At 36.3% G+C, this 20,288-nt stretch overlaps 1 protein-coding gene across 2 annotated transcripts; it reads right to left on the reverse strand.

The window, feature by feature from the left end:
* Positions 1–482: 482 nt before the first annotated feature.
* LOC148585767 (uncharacterized) lies at positions 483–14,670 on the reverse strand. 2 transcript variants are annotated; one of them, XM_088516248.1, is made up of 8 exons: positions 14,348–14,670; positions 14,077–14,189; positions 6,199–6,248; positions 2,978–3,211; positions 2,663–2,815; positions 1,110–1,205; positions 1,001–1,021; positions 483–745 (listed from the first exon to the last, which is right to left on the reverse strand). In XM_088516248.1, exons 1-8 carry the CDS (start codon positions 14,629–14,631, stop codon positions 575–577), a joined length of 1,122 nt encoding a protein of 373 aa, XP_088372374.1. In that variant the 5' UTR covers positions 14,632–14,670; the 3' UTR covers positions 483–574. The 2 variants fall into 2 exon arrangements, with proteins under 2 accessions (XP_088372374.1, XP_088372376.1); XM_088516250.1 differs by lacking the exon at positions 2,663–2,815.
* Between the last annotated feature and the right edge of the window lie 5,618 nt (positions 14,671–20,288).

Consider the following 20,288-nt stretch of genomic DNA (forward strand, 5'->3'; position numbering starts at 1 on the left):
GGTATTGTATTTTTCTTTTCATTCTAATGTTTGAATAAAATTTTCTTTTAAATTGGGCTGAGAGAATTCCTTGCGGTTTTGTCTAGTAAATTGACATAAGTCCAAAATGATTACGCTCATGTCAATTTAATAGATCGAATTGGATGAAATCCCTCCAATCCAATTTCGAATTTTTTTTTTGTTATGTTTGATTTACCCTTTTTGGCCTTTAAAAAGATGGGTTTAGAGTTAATTAAGATTTGTCTTTTTTGGTACCAAATGTGATTCAAAATTGACATTAGAAACATGGTGAAGCAAAACTTTGGACGGCTGGACCGGCAACCGGACTATATTTAAATCTTTGAGCCCACACATACGAGAAAGTGTCAAAATATAAATTAAATGATTAAATAAAATAATTTTTATTTTTTTTTAAAGCATTTTAAGGTTTGGAGATGCCAATTTAACTATTTCCACAAAAAAAAAGAAAAGAAAAGTGGTTATTTTACATATGTTTCCTACTTTCCATGTTGACAAACTTGTATATTTGCGCTGCTAATTGTGGCACTTGTAACCAATGGTGTTCTCAGTTGGGTCAAGCATGAGGCACTGTGGCAGTCAATGTCCTGTGTCTTGGGTCTGTCAAAATCGTTCTTATATTCACAAAGCCAGCTTCTCTCATTGTTTCTTCAAGATCAGTCAGGTAGTATTCATCTAAAAATGGTTCAGTGCTCTTCATCAATGTGAACAGAACTGGAGACAATTCCTACAACATTTGACAATCAAAAAGATAGCCCCAAGTTAATTGAATCAATCAATAGTACTTCAGCTTTTCAACCTTTTTTATTTTTCAAGATTTCATATAACAAGCCAGTGAGTGCCAAGAGCCATCACTTTTTGTTCTTCTAGTAGAAAGAACTATAAAATTTCATGTTCTTAGGATTCAGCTTCTTGTTGCAACCATTATGTATTGTACTGATGACCAAAACCAGAAACATATTAGGAGTAGGGTGGGTCATACCTGAAGGATCTTTGACTTTGGCTGCAGAAGATAGCAAAAGTAACATGAGTGGTGTTATAGCAGCACAACACATTATTATGACTTAAGTATCTATCCCATGATAACTTACCGAATTATCTGTCACGGCAACCGTGCCTCCAGGTCGAAGGAGGCGGAATGCTTCCTTCACTAAATTCACTATTGCTCTTTCAGGACATTCATGAAGCTGCATAGACATAGGGAGTCAGAAGCACAAGTATATGCAAATGTTTCTCATGACAACCCTTATGAAAAGCAAACTAAATAGATTTTTGTGTGTTTTCTCTAACTTTTAGGGAAAAGCTAGAAATAGAGAGGTCACTAGGAATGCTCTAAAGGTTAAATATAACTTTTTAAGAATCAAGGAGAGAAAGTAATGGTACTTTATCCTAAATTATCTTAGATCTTAGTTCTAACCACGAGAGGTGAATGGTAAATTATCCTAAATTTAGAGAGATCTTTAACAAAGCTATGAAGGCTATTGGTCTCTCTTTGGTATAATTTACAGAATTTCTACATTTGAGTTCAGCCCTAAAGCTTGACTGCTGTGTCCTTTTGCAAATTTTTTATCCTAATTCCAACTAGAGTTGATTGCAATACCTTTTCTTTGAGAAAGTTCCTATGCAAGTAGGCTTTTCTCCAAAAGTAACTTAAGAAGTAGGTGAGAGCATATACTTCCCCTATGTTTGACAAGCGTTTTTGACAGAAGAAAACTCTCTCTCTCTCTCTCTCTCTCTCTCTCTCTCACACACACACACACACAAACACACAGTTCATCTTTGAGAAGTGGAAATTATAATCATAAACCCCAAACCACAGAGGCCAATTCTCAGCACCACTAATGCTCCACCTTAGGTACAGAAATTCTAAGCAATTGTTCGTGCACAGCGTGACATTGTTCAATGGAAGCCACCTTCTATTATAAGGGATGTCCCAGGGGTAAAAGATTCCCCATGCCCTGGATGCAGAGCAATTGCTGTAGCTTTTACTGCAGTTTCCAACACTAGCAAATCTTATAAAAGGAAAAATTATCTTCCCTAAAGTGATTTTACAGAATCCTACAATCCTAATTTGTGGAGATTAGCAAAACAGCAACCATCAGATTTCAGTTTCACACGAACCATCAAGCTATACATCTATGGTTTATATTTCCTAAATCAGTTTTCTCTCTCTCTCTCTCTCTCTCTGTGTCTCCTTCTCTCCTACACACTCACACACACACACAGACAAGTATATGGACATTCTAGGTGATAATTGGTAACATACTGGACAAGAGTTGGAAAATAGCAACATATTAAAATAGGAATAAATCACATTTAGGTGTACTTCCATTGAGCACCTTTAAGATCACAAGGGACAAGACTAACATTTATATTGACACAACAGCAGAACTATCTTCAATGCAGCCTTGAACCATACATGTGGTTTCGATATTATGACACTTCTAACCAATCTAACCAAACCTTTTAGGTTGCAATCATCACTCCCCCCAATTTGTGACTTTTGAAATTACACTGATAGACTATTGTTTTATGTTGTACATTTTCTGTTAACCATAGAAACAGGATATGCTCATACTTCATCAAGACTAAAACACATTTTTTTAAAACTCAAGTTAAATACAAGGTAGACAACAACACATACCACATAAGCCATGGAAACAATGTCAAATGAGTTGGAAGACAAGCCTGTGTCTTCCCCAATTGCATGAATCCAGCTAATTGGATTCTCTCTTGGGGATCTTTTCTTTTCCTTAAATTGAGCTACAGCAAGAAAGTAAGGTGACAAATCTAGACCCTGCAACAAATGCATAAATACATGTAAAAGTTGAGCTCAATATCAACATATAAACATTACCAATTTTTATTACAAAATTTTCACGTGATATCATTTCCATGGCTATCCAATATATGATAGACTGCTTAAGTAATTTCATTGAGGCTGAAAGTTTGCACTCACAGTGACTTTAGCAGCTGGAAACTTGTCGGCCAGATATCCTGTGCTGACACCTACAGAGCATCCAATATCTAGAATGTCCCTGATCATGGAATTTCCAGAATACTGCAGATGATGTTGCTCAATCGCTTGAAGCCAATTTCCACGTACTATTTTATTAGCTTCATCTAATGACGAAGCGTAAGGTATTGCTCGTCTCGTCATTGACATGGTTGCAGCCTCTGCTTCTGCAGCAGCCTACCATTGGACATGCAATATTTTAAGGATTCTTCTGCATTTGAAGTAATTTCTTTTGCAAAAGGATACATTAGGAGCAACAGGGTCTCAAATAGTCAACAAGGTCAGTAGGCATTGTCACTAACAAGAGTTTAAATCATTTTGACAGAACAAATGCAGTTTTTAAGTTGGTAAATAACATTCATGTGGTAATAATATCTTTGAATTTCGTACACCAGTGAGAAGGGACTATTAACTCACCAGCCTTCAAAAGCTTAAAGCTTATGAGAAAGGATAGTTTAATTATTTAACTAATATTCTTAAGCTTATGAGAAAGGATAGTTTAATTATTTAACTAATATTCTTAAGCTTATGAGAAAGGATAGTTTAACTATTTAACTAATATTCTAACACTTTCACACATGTAAACCAGACTCTCCCTTAATCATTGAACCCAACATGCAGAATATTTAAAAATGAAATGAGACGTAAAGTGTAGAGTCATGATTAAAACTCAAAATCACTACTTTGATACCATGTTAAATTACTTGTTGTCCCAATAATTTAAGCTAATAAGAAATGACGAAGTCAATCATTTAGTTGATACTCTAATAGGAAGTACATGATACTAAGTGTAGCAACCCAGATTTTTAAAGTCTTATTTTAGAGATATTAAATTGATGCTATGATTATATTAATATTCATATTAGGTAATGGCATTTACTTTGAGGTTGAGATATTTATTGATGATATTAGGTAATAATATTTATTCTTGAGGAATTTATTAGATCTTATGAATATTATTGGAATGAATATTGATTTGAGGTTATTATATCATGATGATGATTTTATACTGATTATTTTATTGGGAGATTTAAGAGATATGATAATTGATGATTGATTGGTATAATTTGGAGTATGATTTTAATAGTTGGTGATTGATTAAATGAGGACAATAGACTAATTATTTTTAAAATGCGAGTTAACCTGCAATAATTGCTCATAATCACCTTATCTTTCTCTTTTCTTTTATTATTATTTGTTACTATTTTTCCCCACATCCTTGCCGACCAACCCACCTAACTCTTATTTTTTTTATTCTTCTCATTTCCCCATTTTTCTTCACAGCAGCCCCACACCCACTCATTACTCCTTCCATTTTTCTTCCTTCCTTCTTTTACCACATGGCTTTTGAACTTTTCTTTTTATTTTCTTTGACTTCACCTGCTCCCACTTTTTTCTTTCTTATTCCTATTTTTTTATTCTTATTTTATATTATTTTCTTTCTTTTCTCCTTCTGCCGACAGCTCTCACCTGCTCCCACTTTTTTCTTTCTTATTCCTATTTTTTTATTCTTATTTTATATTATTTTCTTTCTTTTCTCCTTCTGCCGACAGCTCTCACCTGCTCCCACTTTTCTTCTTTCTCTTTTAGTCCTTCCTTATTTAAATGCCTCATTCATACAAAAGAGAGGAGAGAAACCGAGAGTGAGATGAAAATTTAAGACAGAGAGCTGAATAGGAAGAAAGAGAGTTTAGGCGAGAGAGAGAGAGAGAGAGAGAGAGAAAGTCAGTGAAGGGATTGTTATGGGTATGGACCAACTGCCGCAGAACGGGTTTCAAGTAATTACCTTTGATGATCCATTCATGTAATCCACTGTAAGTATTCTTAGTTACTGAGTATGATATTGATATCCAATAATACGGATTTTTGTGGTTTTATAACTTGTCTAGCATTTTGCTATATATGATTCAACAATGATTTATATTGTCGGAAATCAATTGACTCACTACTTCACAGTTTTTTTGTAGTGCTTGCAGGAATGGAAAATCAAGGTAATTATGCAGTTGTGATTAGAGATTCATATTGAGATGTACAGAGATTCCAAGTTGGTTAAGTTTTGTCTAGAGTTTAGACTGTCGGATAGATTTGTATAAATGCCTTGTACGACATAGCTTTGGGTATTTTTGTATAAAGAAAAATATTTTAACAGTATTTTTTTTGTATTGATAATTACAGTTTTTCCGCTATATGAGATTGTTACACTAAGAATATATATTGTGTCCAGTGAAAAATTGCTACAGCAGAAACACTGTATATAACTCAGTATAAGCATCATAGACCAAAGTTAAAATAGACCTACTTTTTCTCTTTAACCAATAAGTAATGCTATAAAAGAGGACTAGAGTTCTCTCAAATGTGATGTGCCTTTTAAAATTATCATTGAGATGATCATTATTGAATTCTGATATATTGATAATTTTGAAAGGCACATCACACTTAGGCGGACTCAAGGAGGACTCTCCTTCTAGCATTACTCTTAACCGATATATGTTCAACCATATACAAACATGTTGACAAGCTCAATCAGCATATTCTAAAAATATAAGATACCAAGGTAAGTATATATTGTTATCAATCTGACTATATATTTTCTCCTTCACTCATTTCATTTCTTTGTATCATCTTAGAAATTATCATATAATTTTGGTAATTATCGTTTCTCTCCTCTCATCTTGGTAAATATACTATGTAAACCTATTTGGGATAAGTGGTAGCTCGTAATAGTAGTAGAGCTGTAGGGATTCATTTTTTTCTATTGGTCTAGGCTTTAGAGTGGTGATGGGGTTCAAATTTAGTAACCTAACTAATGGTCATTTTACCCATATAATACTAGAACTACACAATTGTCTTTATGCACTCTCCATTATGTGAACTGGTTCTTCAATGCCTTGGACATGTACTCAAAGCACAAAAATCAACAAGGTTTTTTTCTTTTTTGTATAAAATTTCCCAACTTGGATGAATGATAGTGTATTGAGCAATTTGAAAGAGATCAGAGCATTATACTAAACTGATCAGGTATCAGTTTAGGTCCATTAAACCTCATTCTGATGCATAAACAGCACTAGTGCCTTTACATAGAAACAAAGACACAAATTTTATCCACTTGTCACAAAGAGATGTACAAACATATTAAAAGACTCAGAATAAAGTTGGAAACTAACCAGCCATGAAAGGTTGCCCTCATCATACGCATGGAAAGGATTCAAATAATCTGCACATTAAGAAGTCACTCATAAATCTGTTGGATGTAAGCAGTCACTTCATAATTAATTGGTTGAACTGGAATGAAGATGACTAGCAAGTGATAGCCCCATAACAAAGTCATAGTGTTTGAACCCTTAAAATTGACTCCAATTTTAACAAAAATCAATTCACAAAATCAAGGATGAAACCAAGATTTACTAAAAAAATCTATTGATACTTACGAGTCAGCTTATACTAATAAATCATTTGGAGAATCAAGGCTTCTTCAGATTTCTAGCACCACATAATAGACCGGTTAAGGATTGGGAGGTGGAGGTGGTCTTTTCTTTGTTTGAGATGTTGTAGTCTTTCAGAGTAAGACAAGGAGATGTGGATAAAATAGGCTAGAGTCCATCCAAAAGGAGCAAGTATGAAGTGAATTCGTTTTATCCAGTGTTAACTAGTCCGTATGGATAATTTTTTTTCCTTGAAAGAGTAACTGGAGAGTCAAGGCTCTCTCGCAAGTGTCCTTTTTTGTGTGGACAATGGCTATAGGAAAAATATTGGTGTTGGATAATTTGAGAAAGAGGAACGTGGTGGTGGAGCGGTATTTTATGTCCAAGAAGAGTGGGGAGTCCATTGATTACTTGTTAATTCATTATGAAGTAATAAGAGAGTTATAGAACTCTATTCTTAATCTATTTGGTGTTGATTGGGTTATGCCTAAATGGGTGAGCGATTTGTTGATGAGTTGGAGAGGTCAGGTGAGGTGTGTGGTAATATTATGGAAGTATGGAGGTTGGCTCCATTGTGGTTAATGTGTTCCTTTGAAGAGAGCGGAATGCTCGGAGCTTTGAAGATGTAGAGACTTCGGTGCTAGAGCTGTGAAGAATCATGTACAACACTGTATATACTTGGATATCAGTGTATCATAGCTTGCAGATTTTTTGAACTTTAGTTCATCTTTTTTTTTAATGATTTATTTATTTTTTATAAGTAACTCAATATCATTAAATAAGTGCAATGGGACGCAACCTAATACACAAGAAATATACAAGAAAATCCCCTAATCAAAAACCAATTGCAGGACACAAGTATACAAACCAATTGCAGGAAGGGGAAAATGTTATAAAGTAACCAAATAGTAATTTACAATTGTAAAAATTTTAGGTCACCTTCACCTATATCCCCTTGTTCTGTCCTGTCAACAATCTTCATATAAGTAAAACATAAACATGCTCTCACTTTTAATTAATGTCTACTGCTTTCAAAGAAAACCAAAAAAAGAAAAAGGCAATGCAAGACAGATCTTAGTAACTCCTTTTTTCTTTTTTGTTCCCATTTACTATATTGTAACAGTCATGATATTCATGTTTTCCCATTAGTTTTGGCCATTGAGAAAAGTAGAAGTTTATGGTGGTGTTAAGAGTTTTGTAGTAAGAAGATTAGAGGGAGAAGAGGAGGCTGATATATTCTTCAGCTTATTTTAACCTAATACAAACATCCTAATATATAGGATTAGGGAAATATAACAATAACCAAACTACTCTCAAACCCTAATGACTTACTAACCGTAATAACTCTTCTAACACTCCCCTCAAGATGGGTCATATAAATCATATAAATTCAGCTTGGAAGAAACAAGCAAATGAAAAACATATAAAAACATATTCTAACACTCCCCTACAAGATGGAACAGCTTGGAGAACACAATACAAAGACTCATAAAAATAACAAGAAAATTTGTTAAAACTTCAATGCCAGTCGAAAACTCGTCGAAAATTGCAACAAGCGGTCGGATCTCGCCAAAAAACACCAAGGCTGATAGGATCTCGTTGGAAAACAACGACTGGTCAGAACCCATCGCAAAACACCAAGGCCGGTTGGATCTCGCCGCAAAACATCAAGGATAGATTGGATCTCATTGCATAACACCAAGGCCAGTCGGATCTCGCCGCAAAACATCAAGGCCGGTCGGATCTCACCGCAAAATACCAAGGCTGGTTGGATCTCGACAACTAACAACGATCACATTTTACGTGATCAACCAACGAGTCTCGCCGGAACTACTACTGCTGGAATACTGCTGAAAAAAAAAACTGAAAAAAAAAAAACAGCAATCTTTGCTAGATCTTCGTCGGAGTCTCGTTGGAGCTTCGCCGGAGACAGACCAAACTCACCAAAGATAGGCAGACCACGCCGGAAATACCAAAAAAAGAAGCAAAACCAAACAGAAACTTTCGTTGGAGGCTTGTCGGAGACTCGCCAGAGCATCACAAGAAAACCGCCGAAGACCACCGAAATTGACGAAAATGCCCCAGAACACCACATAGACGGAGAACTCAAAAACATCATTAAACGCCACTAATATGCTGGAAACTTGCCGGCAAACACCATAACAGCTGCCGGCAACCATAAAAGGAAGATCCACCACGTTAGAATCCTCCAAAAGATTTGAATCTGAATTTTTTTTCTTTTAGTGAATGTTTGTATGTGCCAGCAGGAAAACTATCCCTGCATAGAAAATAAACATGAGCATATCTCCTTCCTGAAACACCTCGTGCCTTCAATGTTTATCAGTACCACTTTCTTCTTTGCATTGGAATCCCCAAGTTTCTTCTTTACCTCTGCCTGAACTGATTAAACCTACACTCCCATATCATTTGTTGCTATGCTCAGATCAGGAACTTCAGGCAATCTGACCAAATTTAGTGCATGTTTGGAATCCTCCCATAAACAATAAGGAATAGTGACCTTCTGGTAGAACTGTGGGCTGCTAATGCTTCAAAGACTGAATAATTATGTATGGTTCTTTTCTTGTGTACACCACTTTCGTCTTGCCTTGTTCAACTTCTCATTGTGAAAAGCAACTGGTCAATCCTCTTGAGAAAGAACAAAACCCGTCCCAACACCACCTGCATCACACTCCATTCTAAAAATCTTATCAAACCCAGGGAGAGCTAAAGCTGGTGCCATAGTTAATTTTTAAAACTACAGCAAAGCTTTTGGAAGCCTTTTCGCTCCATTGAAATTTTTCCCTCTTCAAGCAGTCAGCAAGGGCAACAATACCAATAAGATTACAAAGAAATTGACAATAGAATGTGGCAAGGCCTTGAAAACTGCATACCTCATATTTACTTTGGGGTTGGTGATTGCCTAATAATATGAACTTTCTCATCATCCACATGTACACCCAGCACTAACCACAAACCCCAAGAAAATCGGTTGACTTGTCAGGAAGCTGCACCTCTTAGAATTAAAATACAACTTGTTATCTAAAACAATGTCCATACTTTTAATAGGTGATGCCACTAAAAGTCAAATATTTTTGAAATAAACAACCACAAACTTCCAAATAAAAGGTTTGAGCATCTTATTTGTCAGTAACATAAAGTGTTTGTGCCTTTTGATAGCCCAAAAGATATCACTAGCTACTCTTACAGAGTATTTTTGAATGCCGTCTTTCACACTCATCCTAATAGGATTCTAATGATGGTACAGAAATCGAGTCGTAAGAACAACTTACAACTTGATTAGGAATCTGCGCATGCCAATTATTTTCTTGGCAACTTGGAAGCAAACAAACTTCCATTTCACTGGACGGAGCTTTCACCCTCCATCAAAACCATCCCAAAGATATTCCCCTTGAATGTGCTCCAATCTTCTAGCTATACCTGCAGGTAAGTGGGAAAGGGACAAGAGTACGTAGGTAAACTGGAAAGTGTGCTCTTGATAAGAGTAAGATGGTCACCTCTAGACAAATAGAGCTTCTTCCAACTAGCCAATCTTTTTTCCATTTTCTCCACTACCCCAGCCCAAATAACTTTTGACTTGAAAGGAGTACCTAGAGGGAGAGCCAAATGCTTCAGCGGAAGGGAAGAAATAGTACAGTTCAAAATGTCAACCAACTCTTCCTGATTCAGTACTTGATCCATCGCAATTAACTTTGACTTCCAAAGGTTGATTTTCAAGCCAGAAATAGCCTCAAAACACAAAAGGATGTGATCCAGATTAAGAATCTGGTGTCGGTCTGCATCACCCATAATAAGAGTGTCATCAATAGAAAGAAGGTGAGAGATCTCCAAAGAATCTATTGTTATAGAGCTCAACATGAAATCCATATTAATAGCCCCCACTCATAGCTCTAGACAACATCCTACTAAGAGCCTCCCTGTCAATCACAAAAAGGAGAGGCAAAAGTGGGCCCCCCCGACGAATGCCTTTGGAGCTTGCAAAGAAACCATGCAGGCTGCCATTGATCAAAATAGAGAATCAAGCTGGATATGCAGGTGGATATCCATTTTCTCCATTTTGAACCAAAACCAAGGCGCCCTAGATGAGAGGAACTCCCAGTTGACATGGTAATAGGTTTTTTCCCAAATCCAGCTTGCACAACACTCCAGGAATTCCTGAAAAAGATTCTTGTAATACTAAATAATTGTATCATCATTGATCACCTCTTGATTGGAAGTGTCCGAGCCATCAATGCTAAGAATGGAGATAAAATTATTCTTCCTATGGGAGTTGGCAAGGCAGTGGAAAAATCTCATATTCTGATCCCCTTCTTTCAGAATATGAGATTCTCACCCTCGATTTCTGCCTCCAGCTAACTTCTTGTATAAAAATTACTTTCTCCAATTCTGCTTTCGTCAAAGCCCTTTTGACTATCTCTTCTTCCACAAGAGACCTTTCCTCTTCTAGCAAATCAAGGGGACTGGATTGCCTCCAAAAAGGACCTTTTTCTTACCTCTACATTTCCAAAAACCTTCTTGTTCCAGCTTTTTAAATCAAGCTTCAGCCTTTTAAGCTTGTACGCCAAAACAAAGCAAGGAGTCCACACAACATTGGTACGAATTCCACCACTGTTTCACCAAATCACCAAACCTTCTGCTTTCAACCACATATTCTCAAGAGAACCTCTAGCCATACCACCACTATCTAGCAGAACAGGGAAATGATCTGATAAAGGACGTCGAAGACAATGTTGAATCAAGTCCTGAAAGTGCTCCTCCCAATTAGGGGAGACTAGGAATTTGTCAATCCTGGACATAGAGGGCGGGTCATGATTATTGGACCAAGTAAAGGACCCTCCTGCCAATGGGATATCCATCAGCCCTAAATCAGAAATAAATTTTGAGAATTCCTTCATAACGGAATTTAACCAGACACCCTGTATCTTTCATTTAGGAAACGAGTAACATTAAAATCCCCTCCAATACACCAAGGGATTTCCCACCAACTCTCACAAAAGAGAAATTTTTCTCTAGTTCTCTGGGTGCAATGCAATGCTACAAACCTAACTAAAGATAATTTCTTTATCTCCTCAATTCTCTTGTTGTAGTGGCTCTCGTATATGAAAAGGATTCTATGTTGTTTCTTAATGAATGACCAGAACAAGTATATTTATACTGCCATTAAGTTGTCTAAAGAAAGCAACAAAGTCAGCTAAAGAACCAATACCAAAACTAACTTGGAAAGGAACAAAAGAAGCCAGACCCACATGACTCGACGGAAAGTTAGATCAGCACCCTAATCCATCCTCAAATTCATCCTTATGCTCTACTAATGACCAGGCTCTCTACATCTGTAGTACTTATAGCACCTGTTTTGGTGGGCTTGACATAAGGATGCTTAGGAAAATCTCTGTTACCTGCTACACTAGCTTTCTTGATAATTGCATTGTTACTACCTTTAGCGCCGATGCAACTGAAAATCAGACTCGAACTATCATAGGTTATTTCTCTTATCTGAAATAGTGTACGGCAATTTTGGAAGAAAATGCCTCGAGATTTCCATTCGGTATGGCTGTTGTGCCAAAACTATAGGCCTCATCAACTACTCTTTTTGAATATAGAATTTCTGGCCATCGATATAGTGTGCTGCCTGTTATTCCTTTGCTTCTAATGAATCACAGCAGCCAAAAGGCTCAGAAATTCCTCTGTATATTCAGCAACAGCTCTAGTGGCCTAAATACAGTTTTGATATCACTGCAACAGGTATTGCTTATAAGCTGGAGGGAAAAGTTTACCTCCAGAAATTGCTTCATCTTTCTCCATGTTCTCACTGACCTTTCTCCTTGCCATCAATGATTATTTTGCACCTGATCTCACCAACAAGTTGACTACATCCATCATCTCGAAAAAAAATTTGACTAGTAGATTGAATCAAGGAAGGATTCAATATGGATGTTGTTGCTGAAACTAGGAATATCGACCTTTAGGCGGTAATCTGCAGCCTCTCTATTTTGTCACACTTCTCTTGGATACCCTCCATACTTCTTTTCTGAATCATTCTCATAAGCCAGCTGCCTAAGGGGATTTGACCAGACCACATTGAACAATGGGTGCACCACATGCATTGTCTCTGGCACCGTTTACCTTCTTGATTCCTATGGGCATTAGGGTCCAAAGCAGCAGGACTATTGAGCCCTCAATGCTGTCCAAAAGGCTTGCACCCTTTATCCTTTAACAGACTGGGTGCGTTCAGCCTCCTTGTTTGCCATACCAAATCACTAAAAGAGCTATGATATTAGCTAATGCATAGCGAAATTGCAGTAGGCTAGAACTCATTCGAGCTGGATAAAAACCTTGAAAATTCAAGGAAAGAGAAATCTAGAGTCTACTAGAATTTGAGAGACAATTCTAAGGGAAAGTACTTCATTTCAATCTGATAAAGCCAGCCAAGTACAATGTGTATTCATAGGGACTCTTGGCTTTTTTTTAACAAGTCTCTCTGATAAGAAAATAAAAATCATAAAAGTAATGTTAAATTTCCTTAGTCCGTTGAAAGACTGAATTAACGAAATAAAATAAACTGAAACAAAATAACTGAATTTAGGCCTCAAAATTAGGGTCAATGGGCTGGAGAATTAATGACTACATGCCACTCGCCTTGATTTCTGACTATCTCACTTATTAAGAAATTCTTAAAAGAAAAAAAAATTGCTCTACATCACTACCCTAAACTGGAATGAGTTTTACAAATAAATAGACTAAAGCAACTAGCTATCTTACAGTTGTACAAATCCTTTTTAGAAAGCTGAATGCAAAATAGAGACATCTTTTTATTAACCATAATTTTTGTGTAAGGGAAATGAAAATTATTCTGATGTATAATAATACCACAGTAAACTTGTAGCAATTACAGAAAACTAAGTGTGGAACCAGTGACATCATGACCGCGATAAAGCAAAAGTCTGATACAATTCACAACAAACTCATGCAGCCATCTTGTTGAAATCCAAAACAACAGCCCTATCCCCCTAAAATTCCAAAAGAAAAGTCGCATTCTAATTATTTCTAATTAAAAATAATGAACCGATTATATACATGGCATTCTTTTAGGTAAGAACTGGAACATAGGATCCGTATAATACATCACTGGCAAAGAGAAAACAATTATTTTTGTTTAATTTAGAAAATTTGGCTTGTTAACGTGCAGATAAAATTGAGCAGTAGTATCTGGACTTTGAATCTCAAATTCCCAATATGCAATGTACGATGCTCAAGTTTTCAATGCAGTCCAATTGAAAAGAGAAAATCCTCAATATCAATAGTCACAAAATATGTTTCGAAAACAAACAATAAACTAAAGTTTCTAAAGCTTAGATTATCCAGTGTCTAGGAACTGATAAAACACAAAAATATTCACTTTGTGGGACCTATTATGCAATTTAGTTAATGAAAGTTTTCAGTTTAACAAGTAATAAAAACAGAACAACATGAAATTTAGATTCGAAAATATCTATCTTCTTTTCTTTTCCTCTTTTCTCAAGAAACAAAGCACATGGCCAACAAAAACAAATACAATAAAGGAGAAATGCAACAAAATGAGCATTCAAGATATAGATAATTTACACTCTGGGTATACAAGTGAAGGGTTCTGAATGCTCTCCAATTCCTTGTACACATCTGATTCCAGAACCTCCCTCGTCATTTCCCTCCATGGAATGCTCTTCTTCTCAGCTGTACTGCTCGAACAAAATCCCAGAATTCCCAAAAAAAAAAAACTTCATTATCCGAAACCAAAACAATTCCCACGAAAACCAATCAGAACATTGATTAAATTCACCATTTTCTATCATCTTAAACTTTATAGATAACTGGTGATTTAACATGAAAGGAAGACCTGATGAGGACTTGTCTGGCACCGAGCTTGAGCAGAGAGTAGAGAGGCTTGAAGGAAATAAGAGCTCCGACGAGACGAGAGAGAGGGGTAGCACCAACCCACTTGGGGCGGTCCAGCTGTCCTTCTTCGTACGCCGCCTCTTGTCCACCTTCCCTGCCAGCCACGTCATACACCGCCACTATCTGAACCACCCTAGAGCCTCTACTTCTTCTTCCTCTTCCCGTTCTTGCATGGCTTTTCGACGGGATAAGAGAAAGGTTGTGTGTAGGGGCACACAACGCCATTGTAGTAGAGTCTCCGGGAAAGAGAGAGGTAGTGGCAATTGTGACAGATAACGGCTAATGTAATCCCATGTCCATGGCACTTCATCACCAGAATCCAATAGTCCACCTATGATATTACGCCACGTGGATTTTTGCTCAAATTTAAATGGAATAAATTGTTTTTGTTCTAAATCCAATTTTGACGCCCACCCATGTCTCATATTTCAATTTTAACTAAGGATTGTTTTTTATTTTGTAGAGAAACAGCTTTATATTTTAATTGTCTTTTTCTGCGGCAAAGTCAAAGACTTTTTATTGAATTTTATATGAAAAGCGATAAATCAACCTACACAGAAATTTTAGTGACAGAAAAAAAAATCTTTTGAATAATTCTTCAAAAGTAAAATCAGAGGCAACCAAATTCAAGAAATTAATACACTATAAAGAAATAAGGATTACAATAAATTCACACTTGCAAAACCTTGAAGTTGATACTTTATTGCATAAGACAAGCGACTCACTTGACTTATACTACAGTAATCCTTCATAGAACATCTGAATCAATTCTTCTACTTAATTTCTTTTACCAAAACTCTGATAGGCTTCGATTGTTGTTGATGAATGCTTGTGGTTTGCAATAAATACTCAAAAAGATATGCACTTGAAAGCATAAAAGCCTAACCTTTCTCTCTTAGCACATGGAGAATAAAAAAATAAAATAAAATAAAAAACTCAGCTTTCGTAAATAGACTTGATAAACTCAGCTCTCTTGACTCAAATCATTACAAAATTCATGCTCCAAATGCCCTTAAATAGACTTGATAAAGTAGTCATAAAATCATAAAGTTGGTTCCCAAAACGTATAGATTTTCGAACCATAACCTTTTTGACCTGGTAAACATTGGAATTGAAATTTTTCATGAAATACAAAGTTGTATTATTTTGAGTCAGCTTGCCAATGCCATCAATTTTACTTTAATTGGAGCTCAGAATCAAAAGTTAGGACCATTTTATCCCAACTATGTCAATATTGACAATATACACAAACTTGAATAAACATTTATTATATCAACTTTTTGACCAACTTAACCCTAAACCAAAACTTACAACTAAATATGTTTTGACATTGAATTTTTTTCACTAAAAACCTAACAACTTGGACTTCGTGAGATTCAAAGAGCATCAATTTGACAATGTCACTTAGACTTTAGATTGAAGTTCTGATTGTTGGGACTGGTGTCCTATACTCCAATTGGCTGGATGATTTTTTGCTTATTCCCTTATTTTATAATTTAACATTGGCATATACATTGATGTTTCACATGTATATAAATAGTTATAATAAAACAAGCAAATAGTCAAAGAGGTTAGAATAAAGTTTAAAGAGGTCAAGGCTCCCAATCACGCTCAAGCTAATTAGTAAGGTAAGCAAGTGCATAAATAAATTGATATAAAGGAAATACAAGAAGCAATAAATGAATTAGTCAAATAAATAGAGATAACCATGTTGGGAATACAATTGCAAAAATGAGATTCCGTAGCGGAAAATAATATTCTCAAGTCAAGATTGAAGTTTATGAGGAATAAGTATAGAACAATGCTATTTAAAATTAAAATACAAAACAAGAATCACTTGTTGAAAATTGCCACTCATTGGCATTTGGGCAAAAATTTGCTCATTTCTCCACAATGAAAACATGTAATATTAGTGTTTATGAGAGCTTCAAATCTTCTTACCAATTACTGACAATAACCAAGGGAGTTTGGGCTCCTTCCTTGCTACTCAAAACTTTAACTTATTCTCGAGAGTTAACTCAAGAATATTAGTTCTTAGTAAATACTAAAGATCTGTAGTGATGGTATGTCTTTAGAGCCTCAAGTTTTTCTCTATATGTAGGCTTACATGCTAAGAGAGGTCGGAGATATAACCCATGTGGGACAAGTAGTAGAATTACTAGACCCACTAGGACTCCTTGGGGTGGACGGCCAAGGCTTGTAAAACTCTAGCATCCACCTCCTTAGTATGTGACGCATAGTGCTAGAAAATTTTTTCTTGGCCCATGTAGTACCTCGAGTAATTACTAGATTGTGTTCAATTTAGTTAGAGGGCTAGCAAGTTTACCTGGTTCATTGGAAGATAAATTTTTAGACTTTTGGTTTTGATCGAACGTTTGAGAGGGGGCCACCGAATGTTTGATTTGCAACCCTAGAACCATTCGGTAATAGTACACTAAACGTTCGAAGGAGGGCCACCAAACGATCGCTGGCCAATCTTAGAATCACTGGGTAATGACCAAACGTTCAACCTGCATGCCTAGAACCACTATGCAATAGTACACCGAACATTCGATGACCTGCAGGACTGTCACAACAACACCCCCAACTTTTCCAACCCTGTAAATACTTCTATCCCTCACCCTTTTAAGCTTCATCCTCCCTTTGTTGCCCTGAGAAAACCCTACTTGAGTGTGTGTGTGTGTGAGTTTTGGAAGAAGATGAGATTTTTCTTGAAAGCCTTGCTTCAAGGAGGTAATCTCTAAGCCTAACCTATTCTTTATCTAGTTGTTATGCTCTTTAAGTGCTTTTCATAGTCTAGCTTATAAGTTTTGAGCTTCTAGTTATGTTGTTGGCTTCAATCTTGATTAAAAGCATGAGTTAATGTTTTGGCAAAGTTAGACGCAGTTTCTTCTGCATAGAAATGTTTATTTGGGCTAGGAGTTTGTTAGGGATCTTATTATGGCCTTAGAACTTGCTTATAAGTGGTTAGGTGGCTGGTTGGTTCAAAATGGGTTTTTTGCCCATCATTAAACGTTTGAACATCTCTAACCAAATGTTCGAGCTTCTCTATTCAAACGTTTGATGGTCAAGTAGAAAGGTTGTTTGGAGATATTTAGGTCTAGGACTTGTTTTAACTTGGATCTAGAACTGATGTTAAGTCTTTTCACATATTATGAGGGTGTGAAAACTTCAAAAGAGTTTGTGGAGGACCTATACATCCCAAGTGAGTACAAATTTACATGAATACTTCTTGTTATTTTTTCGCATTGCACGACTATTTTATGTGTACCAAACATGTATCTTTACAACTCTCATGAAATAGATTTTGATCTACTATGAACTCTATTTTATGAAAACGTGTGTTGGTTGAGCAAGATAATGAACCTGGTGAGATTTGTAAGAGCATACATGTAAAAGACAAACAAGAATAATTGCATCCTATGACATGGTACACCGGTACGTGCGAGATAACGACCATGAGCTTACTATACAAGTTAACTCTATGGTCAAATGTGTATGTTATATAGGTCTTAGATCTAATTGTTGTTTGTAACCGGTGCATCCATGTTTGCTTGGTGGGTCATTACAGGACGTATATTATTAGAAGCATGGGCCACACGTGGTCAGGCTCGGTCGGGCTACTAGTGTTATAGACGGTAGAGTTCAATATCTAGGGCACCAGTATTGTATTACAAGTTTATCGAGACAACGCCACCAAATTAAGAATGTGTAATATCTCGGGTAGACCATACGATTTGAACTATGACATGCTTCTCATTTTACAAGTATATACTACATCTATGTTGCATAAATGACAAACTGTCACCTCATAATGTTGCATGTGGTTTATAAACAATTGACTCCATCATCTAGTGACGTGTACGTCATGTATATTTTACTCACTAAGTCTTCGAACTTACTCTTGTATTCTATTTCCTCCATATGTATATCTATGCTATTATAACTAGTCTAGTAGGAGATGGATCCGGGGAACCATGTGGAGGTTGTGAGGGATTTAATAAGGGTTATTTTTGAGAACTTGGACCTTGTCTGGCTCAAGTCCATGTGGGACGCTCGTGGAGCTACTCGACAAGATATGATCGAGATTATCTTTATGTTATATTTGGTTAAGTGTAGGCTTTGATTTCATTCGAAACAATTAGATGTGATATGTATTATATTTTGGATGACTAGTTTCTAACTGCTACATTTGAAGAATTAATATATGTTATTGTAATGCCCCCAAGACTGGCCTTGATCAGCCTGCCAGGGTTATTGGCAATTACCTCAGTTTAACCAACTGATGGCTAAATGAGGAATCACCCATCTAGGGATAATCAGAGTTAATGCATAGGAAGGTGAAATAAATTTGAGAAATCTACTAATCATTACAGGGACAAGTATAATCCTCAAATTGAAAGACATGGAGCAACTAATAATATAAAGCAAACCTGATAACAGCATGAAGATCTTAAAGCAAAGTCTGTGGTGGCAACCATACCACTCTTGGGTTCTAGGAACAAGCTCCCTATAAGAGTAATAACTGCGTAAGTCTAACGACTTAGTAAGTAAACCTCATAATTGGGTATGACAGGAGCTCATTATTATTAAGCAGAAATAAACGTGAAGTTTTAATGAACATTGAAAAGAGGTGTTGTCTCTATTAATACACCTTGAAAATATTGTTTGGTTAGATAAAGGGTGGTGTACTCCTGGCGGCAATCGCCTAAGTATTTTAATATAGAAAACTAATGCTTTATAGGTCATAACTATCATATATGGTCTACTCGAGATATTACCCATTCTCAACCAGGTTGACACTGTCTCGAGGGACCTCTAATACAATGCTGGTGACCCAACCATTGCACATTACCGTCCATAGCACTAGTATCCCGATCGAGTCCGACCTCGGGTGGCCCATGCTACTAATGATGTACATCTTGTAGTGACCACCGATTAAGGCTGCACCAATCACGAAACAGCTATTGAATCCAAGGCCCATATAACAACACACACATTTGACCATATAATTAAGTTTATACAGTAAGCCCATGGCCGTTATACCAAACGTTAGGGCTGGCAATTTTAACACGACCTGTAAACCCAACACAAAGTTATTGGATTTGGGTTTATCTTTAACGGATTTGGGTCATAAATGGGTCAACCCATTTATTTTATTCCTAGCAAGTCAACTCGTGGGTGACCTGCCACACCCGTTTAATAATAATAAAAAAAACAAAACAAAACAAAAAAACTAAAGTGCCTCATAAACGACTAAACCTAATTTCCACTCCTCTCATTAGTCATCATGCTCTCAAGTCTCTCGCTGCCTTCCTCACTCTTAGAGTCTTAGCCCTTCTTTCCTCACGCCATCGGCTGCCCCTTTCTTTCTCCCTCTCACTCTTAGGCGCTCGGTCTCAGGCTCTCAACTCGCCGTTCTTTGTTGTGACAATATCCACCTAAATTAATAGGCGAATAAATGTACGTTTTAACTTGCAAGTGCACAAGATCAAACAATAGTATAGTGCGGCAAATACGAGATCATTCCCACAAGGATTGTTGATTTTGCTTAGAATTGATTTTCTAAATTAAATATCAAGATTGTCATGAAATTGATATGTTAAAAAAGAAATAAAGATAAATGAAAGGGTAGGGCTTTGATATCCACCACTAATCATACTCAATTAATATAACAATATGCCAATGTTCCAATCATATCAAGATTACTTAATGTTTGCCAACCCAAAGGTATGAGTGTATACTCCTTAAGCTATTGATCTCCTTAAGCAACGAATTAGGCATGCGTGTATTATCTAATTATTTTCTTTCTCAAATGATTTAACATGGGTGTCTACTACATTGTTTTGTAAGAAAGCACAATTCAATGGAAATCGACAAAC

This window comes from Corylus avellana, chromosome 5, assembly GCF_965113065.1.
Source record: "Corylus avellana chromosome 5, dhCorAvel1.hap1.2, whole genome shotgun sequence".
Lineage (NCBI taxonomy): Eukaryota > Viridiplantae > Streptophyta > Magnoliopsida > Fagales > Betulaceae > Corylus > Corylus avellana.